Source organism: Leptonychotes weddellii, chromosome 4 (genome assembly GCF_054177405.1).
Source record: "Leptonychotes weddellii isolate Sample4059 chromosome 4, ASM5417740v2, whole genome shotgun sequence".
Classification (NCBI taxonomy): domain Eukaryota; kingdom Metazoa; phylum Chordata; class Mammalia; order Carnivora; family Phocidae; genus Leptonychotes; species Leptonychotes weddellii.
The window spans coordinates 31,850,312-31,870,957 of NC_138372.1; the positions used below are offsets into that span (position 1 = coordinate 31,850,312).

The window sequence follows — 20,646 nt, forward strand, 5'->3', positions numbered from 1 at the left end:
ATTTCCTCATCATTTATTTATTTATTTATTTTTTTTTTTAAAGATTTTATTTATTTATATGACAGAGAGAGACAGCGAGAACAGGAACACAAGCAGGGGGAGTGGGAGAGGGAAAAGCAGGCTTCCCACCGAGCAGGGAGCCCGATGCGGGACTCGATCCCAGGACTCCGGGATCATGACCTGAGCCGAAGGCAGACACTTAACGACTGAGCCACCCAGGCGCCCCCTCATCATTTATTTTAAAAAAAAAAAAAGTTATAAAAAGAATTTAATTCTCAGGACTGTGATAGAATTAAGTGAGATAATGTGTAAATAGCACAGCAAGACTCCTGGTATGTAACAAGTGCTCGATACATGCTGGCTATCTTTATTATCTGATATAAATGTCTCCAGAGCAATCCCAGCCCTCAGTCTTAGAAGGCACAATCTCTCAGAGAGCCCTTCAGCCAGCTCCTAGGACCAAACTCCTCCACAGCCCAGGCCTGTGGGCCATCTCACACAGTACCCACCATGGAGGGAGGACCCAATACCCCGTGCTGGCAGTGAGAAAATCCAGGAGCTTCCTGGCATTAGCAGCATAGTTCTCCAACCCCTCACACTCAGGTTGGTGCAGGAAGGCCCAAGATTTCCTCTTCTGTTCCATTCTCCCTGAATCCTGAGTACAGATTCCACAGGCTCACTCCATTACTGAGCTGTCATTTATTCAACAAACATTTATTGAACAACTACTACATACCAAACATTGTCCAAGATTATAATGGCGCCCACAATCTAGTGAAAGGTACAGATAAGTAGAGGCAGACACAATACAATTTCATGTATAAATAAGTACATGTGCTCCAGAAACACACAGGAAGGCACCTAGAAATTGACATTAAGAAGGATCATGAGGAAATGGCCAGCTAGAGCATCCAGCTGGGGTTGGGGGGGGGCGCACAGAGAGTACTGAAAGATGAGGTTCGAGAAGTAAGCAAGAGCCTTGAGGCCTCATTAAACAGCATGACTTTGCCTTGAGGGCAAGAGGAAGCCTTGAAAGTGTTTCGTAGGCATGTGACTTAATTTGCTATAGTTAGGAGAATGTCATGGGGGTAAAACTGGAGTCAGACGACTTAGAAGACTTCTGTAATCCAAGAAGAATATGGTGACCTGAGGGGCGCCCGGGTGGCTCAGTTGGATGAGCATCCAACTCTTGATTTCGGCTCAGGTTGTGATCTCAGGGTCATGGGATAGAGCCCCGTGTCAGGCCCGGGCTCAGCAGAGAGTCTGTTTGAGATTCTCTCCTTCTCCCTCTGCCCCTCCCTCCGCTTGCACTCTGGCTTCCTCTCTCAAATAAATAAATCTTAAAAAAAAAAAAAGCACCTGGTGACTTGAACTAGGGCAGCCGTAGCAGGGATGGTAAGAAGGCAAAGACTTTGAGAAACCTCTGGCAGGAAGAATCAACAAGATTTGGCAATTAACTGGTTGTGGCTAGAGAAAAGCAATCAAGGATGGTTCTCAGGTTTCTGACAGAACTACCAGACAGTGGTTCCAGTCACAACGTGAGAGCAAGCTGGAGGACCAGGTGTTGGGAGAAAGAGGACACCTGAGCTTTAAGGGGCCTGTGGCATCCAGATGGAGATACAGAAATAGGCAGTTGGATGTGAAAGCTTGGGGTTCAGCTGGCAGATAAAGCAGACTGCTTTTCTCCAGCAGGATCTCTGCTGCCATGTCAAAGATGGAACCCCTCTATAGAGACATTCCCTGCCTGGGTAGGCAGAGAAGACAGAGAATTGGAGAAAGAACCCTAAACGCCATGAAGAGCTTCAAGAACCACGAGGTAAGGCAGGTAGGGGAGGTAGATCAGGTTAGGGACGCAAGCTGACCAAGGGCCAAAGCCATAAAAGTGACATTTCTTAAACAAGTTGAGAAGGAAAATTAAATCTGTGCCCACTAAATTAAAACCCACCTCGGCAGGATCTGTGACTATAGCATCAAAGGCCACAGAGTATCAACTCATCTGGCTTTGACAAAAGATGGACACAAAATGATTCTGTTGGGACCGGAGCAGATTTCTTTTCTCCAGTGGGATTTCTGCTGCCACTTCAGTTCCCATTTCTCAGTGCCTCACTAATCAGGCCCTTTCCAACAAAAGTGATGGGAAGCTGGTTGGGGGTGGGTGTTGGGAGAGAGGGGAAGGGCAGCAATGAGAAGGAGCCGTGGCTCTGGGAAACTAGAGTGGGAAATGAAAATATTTGCTGAATTCCTTAGACTTAGTTAATCTGAAAATGGATGTCAAAATAAGAAGTAAGCCCCATACTAACAAGTTGCGGATGTCAATTTAACACCACCCTTGTCAGGCTCCTCAGCAGCCTTTACCAGGTGCATAAAAAGGTGATGGCTCTGATGAGAGCCATCTGACGAGAGGTTCCAGGAACACCGATAAGCTGTGCACTGTCACGAAGCACTACTTAGGTTTCCTCTCTGGCTGTTTTTATTTTGTTACACATTTAATTAAGAGCCTTCCCAGCAGTTATGTGGAGTCCTGCTTCTAAAAGGCAGCCACAAAGCTCTCCTCCCCCCAACCCCTGCTACCTGACATCTGCTTCCCTCCTGCATATTCTCTTTCAGAGCTTCACTGGTCTTTTCAATGCAAACACAAACCAGCTTACCAAAGTCTGCCCAACCCATCTCTTTTAGAAGCAACATGGTCTTAGAATTCAAGTCTGTCTAGCTAGGAGTCTACCAATTTGGGTCTCAGTTTCAAATTCTGTTTTGTTTCGTTTTTTCCATCTTTAAAAGGGAGCTATCACCTTCTACCAGGGAAGATAATTAGGAGGACTGAATGAAATATGGTACATGCTCATTAAAATTTGGTTTCAAGGCGCCTGGGTGGTGCCAATTGGTTAAGCGTCCGACTCTTGGTTTTGCCTCGGGTCATGATCTCAGGGTCCTGGGATGGAGCCCCATCTCAGGCTCCAAGTTCAGTGTGGAGTCTGCTTGAGATTCTCTCTCCCTCTCCCTTTGCACCCCCCACCCCAGCTCATGCTGTCTCTCTCTCTCTTTCTAAAATAAATCTTTAAAAAAAATTTTTTTTTTGTTTTTTTTTTTTTCTATATGTCTGGATATAGACCCAATCCCTCTTCTTGATTACATCGGTTCTTATGAAGATGCAAAGCAGCCTCCTGAGTCACCAAAATCTGTCCCAGGCTCAGTGGGCCGAACTGGTGCTAAAGGCCAGAATGGGCCAGACCCAAAGACAACACCCTCTGAAACTCCCTCTTTGTCTCATGGAGAAACCAACTTAGGAGGCCTGGCCAGAGAGTCCCCACACGGACGCACAGGGAAGTTTTCGTATACACACATATGTACATGCCATCCCTAGTTAACGCAGGAGATTCTGAAATGTGGGTGTCTGGGATATGAACACACCAGAGTGAAATCCACTTGGAAGAGTGGGAGTCCTGGGAGGCTATCTGGAGACACTGGGCCTCTGGACTGGGCCACATGAGCCACAGACACTGGGTATCAGCCTGAACCCCAAACAGCTTCTCTTATGCTACGTACCTCCACCTCAATCCCTTCTCTGCTTCAAGTACTCGGAGCTGCCCAGGATGTCATAAATAAGAGCAACAGCCTTCCTCCTCCTCACCTTCTCTGTGGAACCCTCCCCTGATTCATATCTGCTTCCAGATCCAGCCTCTGTAATTTCCCTGACACATGAGTGTCATCTGGGAACACGGAGATCCTCTGGAGCTCTGGGAGTCCTGTGCACAACCTAAGAGTATGCAGTCAGTGTGTGTATATGACCTGAGGGATGTGTGGGTGTTTATGTGATCTGGACTTGTTCCTCCTGTCTCACCTAGGGAGCTGGTATCCAGTAGCAGGCTTGACATCCACCTGAGTGCGTAACTTCACCTCAATACCCAGCATCCAAAAGGCATAAAAAAGGACCTTGGTGAGAAGATAATGCCTAATTTGGTAGGAAATGTCACTCCGGAGCCACTATTCCTCACCCCCGACCAATACCCCACCTATGCACAAAAGTGTACACGCATGCACGCGCGCATGCACACACACACAGAATGCTTGCAGCTGCCTTCGGTCACAAAGAACACAGAGATATCGATTCTATCAATCCTCAGCAAACAGTGCCCCCACAACCTCCACCCCATTTTAGCTCCCTGGGGGCTGTCTGAAGCCAGGTATCCATGAGGATAGACAAGAGGCAAAAGTGTCAACCTAGCAAAGGAACCAGTTCTGTCTTCCATAACCAGGGAAGGACCAGGGGACAAAGGAGAAAAAGCAGTGGGGACAAAGGAGGCTGGGGAATTGGACAGCTCCCTAGAAGCAGCCCTCTCTCATCCCACCGCTGGGCCTGCAATTGAATCATCAGGGCCTTGTACCCCAGATAAAAGGGTAGCACAGCAGAATGGTTAAGAGACAGGACCCTGGAGCCAGGTTGTCTGGGTTTGAATCCTGGCTCTGTGTGTCTTAGGCAAGTTACTTAACCTCTCTGTGCCTTAATTCCCTTATCTATAAAACAGGAATAAAAGTACCAAGGTTTATTAAATGAATTACTATTTCTAAAGCATTAAGGGTAGTAAACACTATATATTTGTTATTTAAAAAAAAAAAAAAAGGATCTTCTTTTAACTCCTTCCTTCCAGGGCAATAACATGCAGCCCCACAACTGGAAGGACTGTCCTGAGCAGTGGGACCTGGCAAAGGCAGGAAGGCCCTGACAACAGCCGTCCCGGTAGGGTCCTTGACAGGTCTACTCCCAGCTCCAGAGGCAGAAGGCAGGGTTCCCAGTCCTCTTTTCACCTTGGCAGCCCCAAAGATCCAGGGACTCCCTGACTCAGCTGCCCTGTAGGCTTGGACGTGTAAGCCTGCAAAAGGCGACACCTGGTCCCATAGCTTCCAAGCCCTGCCAGCAAAGCAGTGCTTCTCATACTCACATGACTTTCAAGTCCCAGTCTCCACAAGTGACAAAAATTGACTTGACGTTTGGATCTAAGAGGCCTTCTTTCGCCATCCACTCATCGACCCTCTGAAAAGTACACAACAAGAACAGATGAGATTTTCCTTTCTTTTTTTTTCTTCCCAAGTCTGTGAAGAGCCACACCAGTGAAACACAGATAAGCTGCTTGTAATCAGAGCAGGAGAAAACTGTAATCTTATCCAGCCATGGCTCCGCTCTGGGCTCTCAGCCTTGGCTCAGGGCTATGGGGTCACCGGGAGGATGATCCCTGCAGGAAGATCCACAAACCCGAATGAGTGGGGAAGGGAGTCCCTCCACTGCCCCACTGCCCCACTGCCTGGCAGCTCACCCCAGACAGGATAAGGACACATCCTGGTAAGTCGGTCCTCAAAAGCAAAGCCTAGCGCAGACACAGGATGCCCTGGGCCATGAGAACAGGCTGGAAGGAGGCCCCAAGCAGGAACTCCAATCCACAGGTTCATTCATTCCCTTACTCATTTCACCCTCCCACCAAAGGTTTATTAACCAAATTTATGAATTTGGTTATTCCCCAAATGACAGTGAAGTTAATTTTCACTGTGAGTCTAGGAGAAAAAGCTTCCTTGCTGGGACAGAACCCCACCTTGATCCCTGGGGTGGCACTGCCTGCTTCAGTCACTGAAAGCTCATAAACTGGCCCAGATTTTATGTTTCTCCTCTCCTGGTGGAGGACTCAAATTCAAATTCAGTGGACTCTTTTGAAGGCTGAGCTCAATTCCTAGACAGGGACAAAAACTGCTCCTAAACATACTTTAAGTATTTCTTTCCCTTCATCCCTTTGATCAGGCTTATTATTTGCACTCACATTGGAAGTACAAATACTAAAATCAGTATATAATGAGAGAATTATCAGAAAGCATTCCTGAAGCATTGCCTATTTTTCAGAAGATCCCAGGTATGGGGTGAGAGTACAGCAGATGACCATCACGCCACTCACACAGAAGGATTAGCTTTTAAAGGCTACATCGCAAAGTAGCCAGAAATGCAGGATTGAAAGTCAAACACATCTGGGTTCTAACCTTGGCTCTTCCATATCCTGGCTGTGTCACTGATAGGAAGTCATTTAAAAGTCATTTAACCTCTCTGAGCTTCAGTTTCCTTCGTCTATAAAACGAAGTAGGATGACTAACCTTACAGGGTTGTTTTGAGAATTAAATGTAATAATGTATCAAGTGCCTACCACAAAATAGACAGTAGGCTGAGAAGGCGAGAAAGGCAGATCATCATAATACAATATAATAGATGCAGCCCTGGAGAAGTGACCAGAATGCTATAGGACCAAGAGGAGGAAATGACTAGCTCTACCTTTTACAGAGAAAGGAGTCAGAAAGGAAGGCTTCAGGAAGACGCCAACCGAACTAGGGGACTTGGTGGTTGGGTTTCCCAAAAGGGTGGAGCAGAGTAAAGGATATCCCAGGCAGAGGCAGAGGCACGATCATTTTGTATTTGAGAAGCAATTATATGCTCAATGTCTGCCTCCCCCACCAGACTGTAAGCACCATGAAGGCAGGGACTTTTATTTGTTTTATTCACTATCTAAATCCCTAACTCAGCAGTGTTTTCTCAATAGATACCTGCTGATTGACTGAAACATGAGTAGGGGATAGTGTGACCGATGTCCAGTGTAGAAAGGAGGGACAGGAAATGACGCTGGGGGTTAGGCGGGCCAGACTGTGAAGACTCCAGCAGGTAATGGAGAGCTCACTGAAATCGTGAAGTAAGATTACTCCTAGCAGGTGTAGGCTAGTTCCCTGGGACATCTCAGAGATCCTGGAGGCCTGGTCCATACCATAGCAGTCTTTGAGTAGGGCCAAGGATTCTAGGTCATTCCATGGCTAGAGCAGTCCTACCTCTCAGGAGGTCAGAGCTGCTCCTTAAGCCAGATTGTGCAGACCCTCTTCACAGTCTGCACACCGGAGAATCCCCCTCAGCCCAAGAGTCTCCCTAGCAAGCTAAATTCAGGACCTTCCACTGTGGAATGGCTTGTCTCCCCAGCCACTATGGCCCAGTTGCACAGAAGGACATGCACACACTCACATTCATGTATCCTTTCCCAAGACTCTACATAAGAAAAGGAATAAGGCAAACCTAGGGCTCCCTATCTCATCTAACGCTGCTCCAGCTCACTGGCCTTAAATCCCTGCAAGGTAAGCGCCCCATCTTGGAAAAGAGAGCAAGACAGGATTGTCAGGAGCCAATGCCCAGCAGGATCTTCCCATGAGAAGCACTTAATACTCACAGGGGTCCTTGGAAGCTTAGGACCTAGGCCATTCACTCATGCAATAGGTATTTAGTGAGAACCTTCTACTGTAAGCCTGTCCAGAGAAGTGATACTACATTTGTCCTGTAGTATCACTGTCTTTCTCTGTCCTTTTCCTTCCCTTCTCCGCTTAAATGGATAAAGAGTTAGAGGAATCACCAAGGGAGGGGGGTGGGAGGATGGGTTAGCCTGGTGATGGTATTAAAGAGGGCATGTTCTGCATGGAGCACTGGGTGTTATGCAGAAACAATGAATCATGGAACACTACATCAAAAACTAATGATGTAATGTGTGGTGATTAACATAACAATAAAAAATTAAAAAAAAAAAAGAGAGAGGAATCACCAAGGCAGTCCCCAATCAGCTGGGCTGGCCCTCCCAGCTACTGAAGGTCTGGCATGAGTCCTACCTGTACTAAATGAGTCAGGCAAACACCTAGCTGGCCACCTGCTCAGGGCCTTGGTTAGGACAAGAAGTCAGCTTTTTAGCTATATGACCAACTCAGGGCTAATGAGACAAAGTAGAGCCCATTCTGGTCTCCTTGCCAGAGACTCCCTATTCAGGCTGATGCCAGGAATCTTCCCTCTTCACCCACAAAGTATGCTCAAGTATCAGAAAGTAGCTTTGTGGATAAGACTCAGAATCCCCTGAGCATTCTGCTCCAGGCTGGCCTCAGGTTAGCAAGAGGAAGCCTCCTGAAGACCATCGCTCCCTGTCAACCAGCACAACTGAGGGAAAAAAAAATCCCATAGTCTCAATAGCTCTGGTTCAGTGCTGGCCTACAGCAGACATCTTCCTCCTCAGATCCTGGCCAGAGACATTCCTGGGAATAGCTAGCTGCCTGCAGTCTGGCCTCCCTCAGGGGGCAGGCCCTGGCTGGGACAGAGGAAAGAACGGGTCGGTCCCCACTTTCTCTTTGAGTCTGGTCTTACAGGGAGCAGTTGATGCTGAGGGGTCCCCTCAATCATAGGAGTAAATCTCCCCTCAAAAAAAGAGGGTCAGTGGGGCTGGGAGACACCTCAGAACTCACCTTCTCATCTCCCAACCTACTGTAGGTACCCTAACACTGACCCGACCCAGAGCTTGACCAGTCAGAGAACCTAGGCTTGTACACTCCCAGGGACAGGGAGCATACCTGCCACTGGGTGAGCCTAAACCTGACTCCATCCTGAGGAGCCCAGGAATTCAGTCTGCATTTCTCTCTCCCATGGGACAGGGCCTCTTGGCTAAATAAAGAGATCTTCCTCCCTCTCCCTGCTACCACCCAACTTCCTCTAGGCTGACTACCTAGATGTGCCCTGCTATCCCCCCCACCCCCTACTCTGCTTCCTCCTGTGCTTTGATAGGGGCTGAGCTTTAGGTTTACTGGTCTTAAAGATAATAAAGCATCTACTGGGATCCACAGGCTTTTTCTCTTCTCCCCTCTCCCTAGAGAGGAGGGAGGGGGAAAGGGACCTTCTTCCTCCGTGAAAACCCCCAGGCCAGAAGGGGTGGGAGACAAGCTGAGGCCAAGCCTGGCCCTTCCTTATTCCCTCAGGCTGGAGCACAAGAAGCAGCGTCTTAACCTTTTCCAGCTCCCGGAGGAGAACATCCTAGAAGTATGGTCTCCGCCAAGGGTTCTAAAGCCTTTCATTTGATTTCCCTCACATAGGCAATTGTCGTAATTATTCTGATTCGGAATCATTACCCAGCGCAGCCTCTGCACCCCTGACAGGCACAATGCATCCAGCGGCAGACTGCAGTGGGGCAGGCGGGCCCAGCGCACCTCCTGGAGGAGCCGACAGCAAACAAAAGCCATCAATGGGGAGTTCTGGGTGAGTTAATGAAGCGCTCACATGCCACAGGCAGCCAACACTAAAGCTAAACAAAAACACCTTCAGTCCCCAGGGCTAGTCCTGCGGTCCCACGCTCGGCTCCCCTCTTCCCCGACCCATCCAGCACCGGCTGCCCACGCTGTCCGGCTGCCCACGCTGTCCGGCCCAGGGCCAGCGGCCAGGAGGCGGTGAGGGCCCTGTGTGGAACTCGGGGCAGCACTGGACATCTTGCCAGTAACCCTGACGGGAACAGCTGGAGATGACAGATCAATGGTTCAATACTCTCAACAGCATGTCACCGATGTGACAGCAAATGTTATTCTAATCAAGCCATAATCATAGTCAAATTACACGGCTACATTCTCAGGAGGGGAGGGAGAGAAAGGCAGCGGGAAAGGGTCAGAGGTCAGGAATTAAAGGTCACTCAACCTACCTCCAGCACTTGCTGCAGGCTCGGCTGACCATCCACCATGGCTTGAATAATCCCGGTGAGCTGAAAGGAAAGAGAAATAGCCAATAGGTGGAACTGCAGGGTGCAGGGTCTCAAAGCCAGACTGGATCCTTTCCTTTCTCCTTCTAACCATAAAAGACTCTGGCCTGCAATACTTTTGGCTCAGAACCTGTCAGAAGCCTTGGGAATGAAGTCCCAGGATATAAGGTGAACTTTCTCCACAACATCCTGCCCCGAGAGAGGAAACACATCTACATGCTGACCACAGGGTGTGTTTCATACCCATTTCAGCTTTCACTTTGAAAAGAAAAGGAAAAAAAAAAAAAAAGATTTTATGTGTCTTGTATTCAATAGGCTCAGTAAATCCCTACAAATTATGATCTAAAGTAAATTCACCTCCCAGCTTCACAGAAGTTCCTGTAGACCTTGAGGAATGCTCACATAGGACAGCAACACTTGGGTTCAAGTCTGGGTCTCGATGTCCAGCATTTCCCCATCTAACACCAGAGAAGAGCCGGGGGAACCCCACAGGCATCCACCCTTTACCGTGAATACCTGGGTCCTCAATACCAACTAGGTAAGCAAGAAATAGACACCTTTTTTTTTTTTTTAAGATTTTATTTATTTGACAGAGAGAGAGAGAGAGCACCAGTAGGCAGAGTGGCAGGCAGAGGGAGAGGGAGAAGCAGGCTCTCCGTTAAGCAGGGAGCCAGACGTGGGGCTCGATCCCAGGACCCTAGGATCATGACCTGAGCTGAAGGCAGACGCTTAACGACTGAGCCCCAGGTACCCCAAGAAATAGACACCTTTAACTGATTGGGAAACTCAGATGGAAAGGCCTAATAAAGGAACCTGGTCTAGAGAATTTCTGACTCAGGCCTATGCTCACCCAGGTCAGGCCTAGGTTCAAACAAGCTTGTTGCTTTGCTTTGTTTTGTTTTGAAGTGAAAATATCCCTTGAATACAGACTAGGACAGACTGCCTCGGGGACCTGAGGCAGGAGGCCCCTATCCACAGACCTGGACCCAGCTGGAAATCACCATGCCCAATGTGCCCCTGGCTACTCCTACAGAGAGCAGCAGCTCAGGCTTGCTGGGGAACTTCTTTTTTTTAAGCGTTGGGGGGGGATTAAACTCCAATTAAACTAAAATTACATTTAATGAATATCAAATACCCAGCTCACAGGAACCGCTGGCTCTAAGAGGGAAGTTTAGTTTCTCATAGAGACTTACATGGAATGGTAATACACACCTTTTAGGGAAGAAATTTTCATTTTAAGAACGCTGAGTTCCTCTAGGTGGGTTTCTGTAGTTCATCAAGTCATTATTAGGTGGTATTTTAAGGAAGTGTAAGGACACAGCCACTCTATTTTATATTCCAGAAACTGTTTTTATATTAATCTGTATTTTAATTGGGTAACAGCTGCTGCCTACAGACTTCCCATGGTCTAAAAGGAAAATAAATTAGAAAGATTAACTACACTGTTGTTTCACAAGGCTTTAACCCACAGCATGCCCACCCGGCTGGCACCTCCACACCCTTTCCTTGCTTGGGAGACCAAAGAACTGCCCAGCAGAGGGAGGGCCTGAGCCAAAGAGAAGAAAAGTTGGTCCACTGAGGGCTAGGGGTGGGGCTGGGGGGTGAGGGGTGAGGAAGAGCTCTGGGTCAGCGGCTTTAATCTTATGAGTGCTAAGACTCCTCTTTTTATTTAGTCAACAACTATTCATGGACGGCCTACAATGTACTGGGCCCCGTTCCAGGAACTAGGGATCCAGCTGTGAGGAAAAACATGAAATCCCTGCCCTCCTGGAATCAGCATTCTTCTTGGCAGCCCCCTCTATGCCCAGCCCAGCCAGCACACAAAGCCTGTCCACCTTCCAGAGCCACACCCTGAGCAGGCAGTTGCCCTGTGTTTTGTCTCAGGCACAGAGGGGCCAGAGTCCAGAGTAGGCTTGTTGCTGACTCCAGGTGCAACACCCAGATGACTGACAAGCACCCATGCACCCACCCCTGCCCTTCCTGGGCCCGCTTCTCTCCTGCTTCGTTCTTCCAGGGCCAAGCCACACCCCCAGGCTTGGAGCTGGTGCTCAGGGTCAGGACTATCCTGGAAAACCTACAGCCACTCTCACTTCTTGGAAAAGCTCTGGGGTCTGTGTGCCAGTCTCATGTCCTGTCTGAGTCTTCTGGGGCAAAGTTAGGTCTACCACTTCTCTTGACTCCTACACCAAGGGTCACTGAGATGAGATGAACACTGAAGGGCTTCCAGAAAGGCTCACTCACAGAAGAAACCAATGGCACCCTTGTCAAGAGACCTCCCTCCTTGGAGATGGGACTTAGGTCAGCATCTATGCACTCCACAAGCACCTGCTCTGGGCCCAGGAAAATCACTCATGTGCGGAGAGAAAGTCACTGCACTAAAAAGGAAAACCAAGGCACTGCTCTGCGCGATCTCTCACTACAGACTAGGGCCCGCCTTTTCCACCCTGGTGGTAGGTGGTAGGGCTCCAGGGTCCTGGGGCTTTCTCACACTCCTGTCCAGTGGTCAGCAATCCTAGAATCATCAGTCTGGAAGGAGCCTAGTGAGCCCAGCTCCCTCTCTCTCCAGGCTTCCCAGACTTGTGGTTCAGCAAGACATGGCTTACAGCTGAGCTCCTAAAGGGCTTGAACTCAACCCCCAGAGACACGGGGGCTTGAACTATTGGTTCAGCTGGAAGCATCCTTCCAGGGGGAGGCCTCACTCCCCTGTATGAATCCTTCCAAGGATGGACTACATCTTATCAGCTCCACCAAGGCACTAGATGAAGTGTGTGAACTTAAGAAATTAGTCCCTGTACCTGATACTGACAACCTATAAGACATCTCTAAGACTTACACCAGAAGCGATGAAGGAGAGAGCTAATTTAATAAAATAAATACTGGAAAGTTCTACCTTAGGCCTAACTTAAATCCTTCATGCTGCAGTTTACACCCAACCCCACTTGGGTTAATATATTTTTGTAAAAAGCTTTCACATCCTCACAATGAAAGGTACTAGAGGAAAGCCAAGTATTATTAAGCTGAGAACCAGGGCTCACAGGCTAAACAGAGCTCAAAGACCTTAACCACTTAAAGCTGGAGAGGTGAGAGGAAGAATTAATGTGTGCTCTGTGGCTCCTTTCACCAAGGGATTACAGATTAACTCCCACTTCTCCAGACTCGGAAACCACAAGGCGAGGGGCTTTTGACCCTGACTGATAACATGACTGGTTACTGAGATCCCCTACCCACACAGGGGCTTTGTCCAGGAACGAGCTGGCTTCATCATAAACACTAGCAACTACAGGAAGCAGCCCAGGACACTCAATGCCAATAGCATGTCAGCATCCAGTGCTTTCTCCTTTCACAGTTTATCTCCAACACAATCGTATTCTGACACCAAGACAGTTTGTTGATTACATAAGCACTTGTCTCTGGTGTGCAATCTGATAATCAGACCCACTCTTTCTCCTCAGACAAAGAGACCAATAAATCTCACTCTTTATAAGTATAGGTGCAAGACAAAGCCCTTTACTGGCATTTAGCAAAATTGGTATTTTTTCTAGTTTTTTCAAGACAATGACAACAACAACAAAAAAAACTGCACATGGTCAGGGACTGTGCACTAGCCCAGCTGCTAGATGCAGAGATCTGACGGGTTGGAGCAGATTCTAGAGGTGGTAGGGAAAGGGCTTGGGAAGGAATGAAACTTATCCCATCCTATCTCTGTCAGAAACAAGTCTCCTGGCAGACTATCACCTGGAACGAAGAAAGGATCTCAAGAAGGCTACTAACATGTCCATTACACAGAGCAGTTAAGAGTGTCTATATGTGGGCTACAGACCCACTCAAGGCAGCATCCCTCTTCTTGCTGCCCAGCACTGAGCCTGTCTCTCCCCTCCAAAAGCATGTACTCATATGTGTACTCATGTGTCATGATGTGCACGCACACACACACACACACACACACAGAGGCCAGGGTTCTTAAGAACTTCTTATGCACAAGAGAAAATCCTACTAGAGGAGATGCTCAGGCACAGTCCAGAGGTGCTGGGTTGTTCCTCACACCTACTAAGGAAAGATTCTCTCTGACTGTGATGATCTCTATCTCTACCCCAAAGGTAGCCACTGCCACACTGGACAAGGTCCCACAGTGATGGCCCCCATCCCGTGTTCATGCCTCTCTCTACATTACAACTCCATCTGGTATGGAAACAGGGCAATATTTAGATGATCTGAGGTCTTCCAAAGAAGTCTTCACTTACTCGAAAGAACGAGTTAGCAGGACAGTTACTTCGGGGCAGGGGTGGGGTGGCGGGCAGCAAGGTGTGGTTGACTACTCTTTGACAATATTCATTCATTTAAGGAACACATGTTAAGTGTTTACTTGGCACCAGACCCTAATGATGGGCCAGAGATGGATCAGACCCAGGTTCTGCCCTCAGTGAACTCACTCACGGTCTAGTGGAGAGACACATAAGTAAATACAGTACAATGCATCTGATCAGCGCTTTGGGTGGTGGGACCAGCCATGGGCTTGGGGAAGGCTCCCCAGAGAAGATGACCCTGAGAAAAGTCCTAGAGGACAAGTAGGGGCAGGGAAGGAAAGTGGGAGCCGCATACAGGCAGGAGCATCGTGTGCACAGGCAGACTGTGAGGGAGCGACCTTAGGTGAGGGAAGTGAGGGGGCATGAAGCAGGGAGATGTGAGGTTGGACAAAAAGGCCGGGACCAGGTCAGGGAGAGTTGGAGGCTCTGGAAGCCTGAGGCGAAATGGCACCCTCGGTGCCACAGCTCAGTCACATCTTCACTTTCAGATAAGGCTTCTGGACAAGGGTCCCAACCCCACCGTGCCTCCTGCCCTCCAAATTATGTATGTGTGTCCAGGGGTGAAACTTTCTAAAAAAGGAAAAATAGCTCTCATCATAGTCTCACAATCCCTCCTCCCTTACCCCCAAAAAGAAACAGCAACAGCCCTGATCTCAAAAAGATCTCTTTTCCCAATACTCTCAAGAACCCACTCCTGCCCAGGGCTGAGCTCCAACAGCACTGTTCCATGCCTAAAGAACTAGTAACCTTTCCCAAATTTGGGTCTGCCCAGCTGCACCAGGCAGCCTAGCTGCAGCTGGAGTCCCCAAGGGGGGAATCTGCACACAGAGAGGAAGGCGAGAAGGACAAGAGGATACTGCATTTTCAGGCCAGTGGAGGCTCAGGTAACTAGCTGGCTTGAGGAAAATCTTCCCTTTCCACAAGGAAGGGGATTTTCACCATTAAAATGGTGGGTTTTTTCCCAAAATGGGCAAAAAGAACAGATTAGCGCCCCCTGGTGGTATAGGTAATTTCCAGGGGCAAGGGGGAAAAAACGTAGATCCCAGAGGGAGCAAGAATCTCAACATCATTAGTGGGAACAACAAAGGGGTTGAGAGACTACACACTTTGGCAGATGGATGCCTGCATCAAAGGCCTACCTGGGTTGGGCAGGAAACACTAGCATCAAGCCCAGTAGCGACCCCTGAAACTTCATATCTGGGCTAAGTCAGCCTCAGAGCCCATGGGGCCCTCCCACCAGTGGCAGGCAGGCCCTTTCCCAGCATTCCCCACACCAAGACAACGGTTTGGGGATCACTCAAGAACTTCCTTCCTCATGTTTCACTCATATGCAGAAAGTAAATCTCTAAACAAAGGCAGAATATCTCGAATGTACCCCAGCCCCAAATTCTTAAGAAGATTCCAGAAACACTCACGTTCTCCCATTACTTCTGCTACCACACATACTTGGCCCATGATTCCACCACAGCCCCTGGCCACCACAGAGTGCATAACACGACACGTCACAGGGGAAAGCAGTCACAGAAGGTCTCAAGAGTAAGAACTCTTCAGGGGCACCTCCTCTCTGCTACTAGTTCTTTTGAGCCTCTAGCAAGCATCAAGATCTCAGTTAGCCCAATTTCACAATCTGCAAAATGGGGCCAATACTAACCTGCTGGCAAGGTGGCCGAGTACAACACTGGCACGGGATAAGGATAAAGACATTTCAGCCTCATATCCCACTTGGACTGCTCTTCTCGTTCCTCAAGGATAGGGTCGTGCTTCCCACAAACTCAACCACTGCTTCACGCAGGGCCACTTTGCTCAAGGACAGAAAAACATCACCAGAGGCTAAGAAAGCCTGAACATAACCTCTCCTTCCAAGAAGCTGAAATCTTTACGTCTTGTCAAGAGGCCCCAGGGGAAATGGAACTGAAAAGTAGCTGAAGCCCGGCAGTACCATCCTGGAGTGGTGCAGCACTCCAAGTGCCTGGTCACCAGGAGGGGTAGGGACGATAAGGGAGAGAAAAGGTTGGGGAAGCTGGGACAGATGGTGCCACTTCTCCTTGGGTCCCCAGTGACCACAGTGGTGCAAGCGGAGTGGCAGACTTTGTAAAAAGCCAGCTGCTGGCTGGGTCCAATGCGCACCTGCCTTACCCACTAATAAGGCTCCAGCTGCCCCTACAGCAGCATGTACAGTGCACCAGTGACCCAAAAGCTCCTGTCCCAGCAGCCTGTGCTGCCCTGCTCCAGGGCCCTTACCTCTGTACAGAAGGGAGTAAGCTGTGGATGGACTACAGGCTGGACATACATGTGAAAGGTAGACTCAATCTCCATGGTCCGACCATTTAGCTTCAGGATGGGGAACTCGATGATTTCCTGGAATGGCAAAGACACAGAAAAAGAATACATTTTTTTAACCAAACATTATAAGGAAGAGTCAAGAATGAGGGACTGCTTTGGACTCATTAGCTCCTGCCAGGCCAGACCCAAGACTGAGTGAGATGGTGCCAGCTCGGTTCCAATCCCAACCTTCCCACTGTTACTACCCTTACAGGTGGCAGGGACTAGACACACACCTCACCCCCACTGTCTCTGGAAAGGGGAAAGAAGACAGTAGTACAAGCTGTCCCAGTTTCCCCAACTGCTTCTCTGCCAGAGGCCTGTTCACTGGAGCCCATAAAAGTAGCCCCACCCTGTCCCCTTGCCCAGGCCTCTGCCCTGGATGGGCCTGGATCTCTAGTCACCTAGACAACCAGCCATAAGACCAATCACAGCCTTCTGCATTTGAAGTTTAAGCAGAACCGATGAGTTTCTTCATTCGTTTTTTTTTTTTTTAAAAAAAGATAAATAATAAATAAAGCCAAAGGGGATATAAAAAGAAAAAGAAAACTGAGTAAGAGTAATAGGAGCTGGTGCCTCCCACCTTTCTTTCAGGCAGTACACCCTCCCCCAGCCTGCCCCCCCCCAATCACTTAGCCAGCCCTTCCCAGTCCACTGGAACGTAATGGAAGAGAAGGAGGAGGAGTGACAATTTGTTTGGTGTCTCTAAGATTAATTGGTCTCCGTTATTTAATAGAGATGCACAGCACCAAGGTCCTGGTGTGCAAACAGGCTTGCAGAACGCTGGCTGTGCAGCGCGCCTCCTACATTGCTCCTGGGAAGGGAGGAATGCACCAGAGGGGGGAGAGGGCAGGAGAGCACACGCGCATCAGAGAGAAAAGGGAGAGCGAGGAGAGAAAATAAAAAAAATTATTACTTTTTAATATTCAAAAACAGTTTGCAAAATTTAATCAAAGCAGAGGAAAAGCTAACATTTTTACCACTTTGACATTTTTATTAGCGCTTTCATAAATTTTTAAAACATGAATGGAATTAGTTTACAACACAAAAAAAACTGCCCTGAAAACATCTGGAAGAGACAAATAGGAAATAATAAAAAAAATAAATAAAAGCAAAATCCTCCGAGTAAAATTAGCATGTGGAAAAGGCCTCCACTGCAGAGAGCGAAGGGGGGCTTGGCCCACTCCGTGGCCCCAGTAGTCAGCTCCAGCAGCATCCCTACCCCAGCGCCCGGTTCTGGAGGGGACCCTTCTAGTATCACTAAAATCAAGGCAAACTGGTTCTCTCCAGGGACAGCCTGGGGGAACAGCACGGAAGCTGTTGACACCTGACCGCATGCAGGACATGGACGAGTGGGAAGACAGGAGAAATGGCCAATCCCCTCGATGTCCCAGGGCAGCCAGGTAGCCTCTCCCTCAAACACACCTATGACTACTGGGCTTGTTCTTAAAGCACCTATTTTTATCCAACACATTACAGCAGGACTGAAGACTAAATCAAGGCAGTCAGATTTCATGACTGAAAAATCCAAAGGTTCTGCTTGCCTGGTCTCCCCAGCTGATCCCCCAAAATGGGGAGGCTGACAGGAGCCCCCTGAGATAGGAAGGGCAACAAGGCTGAGGCAGAGGGGCCGTGGCAAGGAGGTCCCAGCTTTGCTTAAATTAGGTGACACCTTTCCTCCCAACTTGAAGAGACAGGGGGAGCTATCCCCCAAATCCCTGGGCCTCTCTCACTCCTCACAAAGCACTCCTTAGCAGACCTGGTAGAGGACAGTTTTGTGCTGAAAAATAAAATGGAGGCACACATACACACAAAATATATATCGGTCCCCCTGAAAAAACAGATGTCCAAGATTTCCAAACACTAACTCTGAAGTGGGGCTCATCGGACGCCTGAATTTCTGATGTATCCTGCTTCTCCCACTATGGAGAAGCAGCACTTCCCCAGTAGGAGCTCCACAGCCTGGTTAGTTTGGCTGCCCTGGTGTCTAAAGAAACAAATACAGCCAGTTCCTCACTAACAATGTTAGCTGGGCCCACAATGAAATTTAACCTGTGACACAACTGTACTTTTCATTTAAACTTTCATTTGGAGAGAAGCAGTGTTTGGAGACCTGCAGTTTGTCCTGCTAATAAAGACAAGTGTTGGGACCTTTAAGGATGCCATTCATCTCTGGCTTTTATTAAATTCAATTTTCTTAAGCCCATGATACATTATGAAATTAGGAGTTGACATTCCTCTGGAAACAAAAATATCTATCAAACATAAATAGAAAAAAAACCCTCTATTACCAAGAATTTATGGCTTAAAGTTGATCTCTTTCCACTTTTTTACAAGCACATGGTTTGTTTTAGATATCTGAAATGTTATTATAGATCTAGAATTTCATTAGTATTTATTATAAAATAATAAGCGCTTCAGCTCCTGTTCTGACCAGCACCAAGTCGGCATCCCCAGTAGATTCTCTGAAAACTTGGCCTTTGGGTTTCCCCACTGCAGCTTGCTCTTCAAGCTCTCCTGCTGCTGGCTTACTCACCCCTAGAGAAATGGAGCTAACCTCTGCTCACACTCAGTAGCACCCTCCCAGAGAGGAAGAATAAGTTAGCCCCAGCTCTAAGCAAAAAGACGGGGGGAGATCCCCAAGAGGCCTGGGGGCCAGGGACACAGTGGATTGGACCTATCATAAACATACCTCTCCAGAGTCACTGGCCCATCAGCCAGGCCTTCTCCCCAAGACCAAGAAGAGGGACTTTCAAGAGCCAATCTTAGAACATGACTCTGCATGGGCCCCTTCTCAGCACCCTCAGCAGCTGTTGTAACAATGACCTTGCACACTGGCATACTCATTTAAGCCAATGAGGATGCAAAAGAGGAGCTTCTGATAGAAGACCCTCTGGGGAGTCAGAGCACAAAGGATTTCACTTAGGTACTTCTTACCTTCCCGTATTACCCAATCAAGCCCAGAACCTCAAAATCCTGGCCCCAACAGCCCATTCATGGGAGAGGAACCCTAATCTCTACCAAGGGGGCATGACTCTGCAGCCAGTGCACCTGGAGCAGGCCAAACACTTCAACAGTTTTCGGCTCATAAGGATCGCAATGGAAACACCAAAGTTACAGGTTGATCACATTCATTCCAACCCAAGAGCTTAGGAAGATGTGCCTACGTGCTAGCTTCTGGAGGCAGTCACTCCGATAATGAAACTGTTATTCCTGCCTCTCCTCCTTTTCCCTCCCTCAATCTCCTCATTCCCCTGGGAAGAAGTTTTTAAGAGTAGCTGAGTGTCTGCTTGTGCAGAGGTAGCACCAGGAATGAAAGAAGAACCAGTGTGTGTGTGTTTACCAGCCCTCTCTTCCTGCCCTAAGAACAGTTTCCCAATTCCTTACATCTGTATGTCATTCGCATTCAATTAAACTACCTGAGCAGCATCTACTGGGTGCAGGGCACTGTACCAGTGTTAGAGTGGGATTTAGAAAGGTGTAGCCTCCGCTTTGGGGAAGTGCACAGACTAGTGAGCAGAGAAGATACTGAACAAATAATGAACAATGCACTATGATAAATATCTTAGTGGAGGGACATACTGAGTGTTAGGACTTTCAACTTATAGTGTGCTTGCAAATACATTTTCTTATCTTGCCCTTATTAATCCTGGAAGATAGGTCGTATCAGCAGCAGTAGCAGCAGCTCATAAACCAACACTATTAAGCATCTACTATTTACCAGGCAGGGGCTGGGTGTGGAGGCAGAGACAAATACAATGAGATGCGGCTCCTCTGTCTGAGTCTGGGCAAAGGGTAAAGAGGAGCTGGCCCTGACACCCTTGGGGACCCATGGAAAATGGAATCATTTCATTCCTTCCATTTGTTGTTTACTACATGGCAGACAGTCTGCTAGATGCTTAACAGGAACGACCTCATTGAAGCCTCCTAACAACTCAGGAGGTGGGAATCGCTATGATCCTTATTTTACAGATAAAATAAGGCCCTAAAAGAAGCGGTCACTTGCTTAAGGTTACACTCCTTGTGAGGGGCAAAGCTGGGACTCCAAATGGGGAAATGAGACTTAAAGAGAACAGCTTTCAAAATCTGATGGGTCAAGAGCTGATTCTTCCAGACTGAAAGGCTGTCTTTAGGAAGCTCGGTCTGCTGTCTCCTAGGAAGAGAGGCTGCTCTCGAGTTACAAGAGCACTGAGCACGGCCTACCCGGGCAGAAAGTCCTGGAGGACCATCGCCTCACAGGCCCCATTGCACTGCAGTGACGCGGACGGCGCTTTGCCCTGAGCTCGGGGACGGTGGGAGCCTTATGTCTGCAGCTCCAGCACCCAGCTCTGTCCTCGCATGTAGACCTCGCTCTCTGCGCTTCTGGTGAGTAACATGAGGGGCCAATAAAGGGCAAGGCAGAAGCCAAGCACATGGCTCTAGCAGAAACATCTGTTTTTACAGAGCTCTCCACAGGT

The 20,646-nt window shown here is 48.4% G+C and overlaps 1 protein-coding gene across 12 annotated transcripts in view; it reads right to left on the reverse strand.

Annotated features, from left to right (window-relative positions):
- Nucleotides 1-20,646, reverse strand: part of ERI3 (ERI1 exoribonuclease family member 3) — a 126,419-nt gene that overhangs the window by 77,446 nt on the left and 28,327 nt on the right. For all 12 annotated transcript variants that reach the window (XR_014144846.1, XM_031022761.2, XM_006728976.3 and 9 more), the window contains 3 exons: nucleotides 16,109-16,225; nucleotides 9,507-9,566; nucleotides 4,938-5,029 (listed from right to left, as the gene is read on the reverse strand). Coding sequence is in view for 11 of the 12 variants with exons in the window: in XM_006728976.3 (XP_006729039.1) it covers nucleotides 4,938-5,029; nucleotides 9,507-9,566; nucleotides 16,109-16,225 (269 nt within the window). In the remaining variant the exon portion in view is untranslated. The remainder of the gene's footprint in view (nucleotides 1-4,937; nucleotides 5,030-9,506; nucleotides 9,567-16,108; nucleotides 16,226-20,646) is intronic.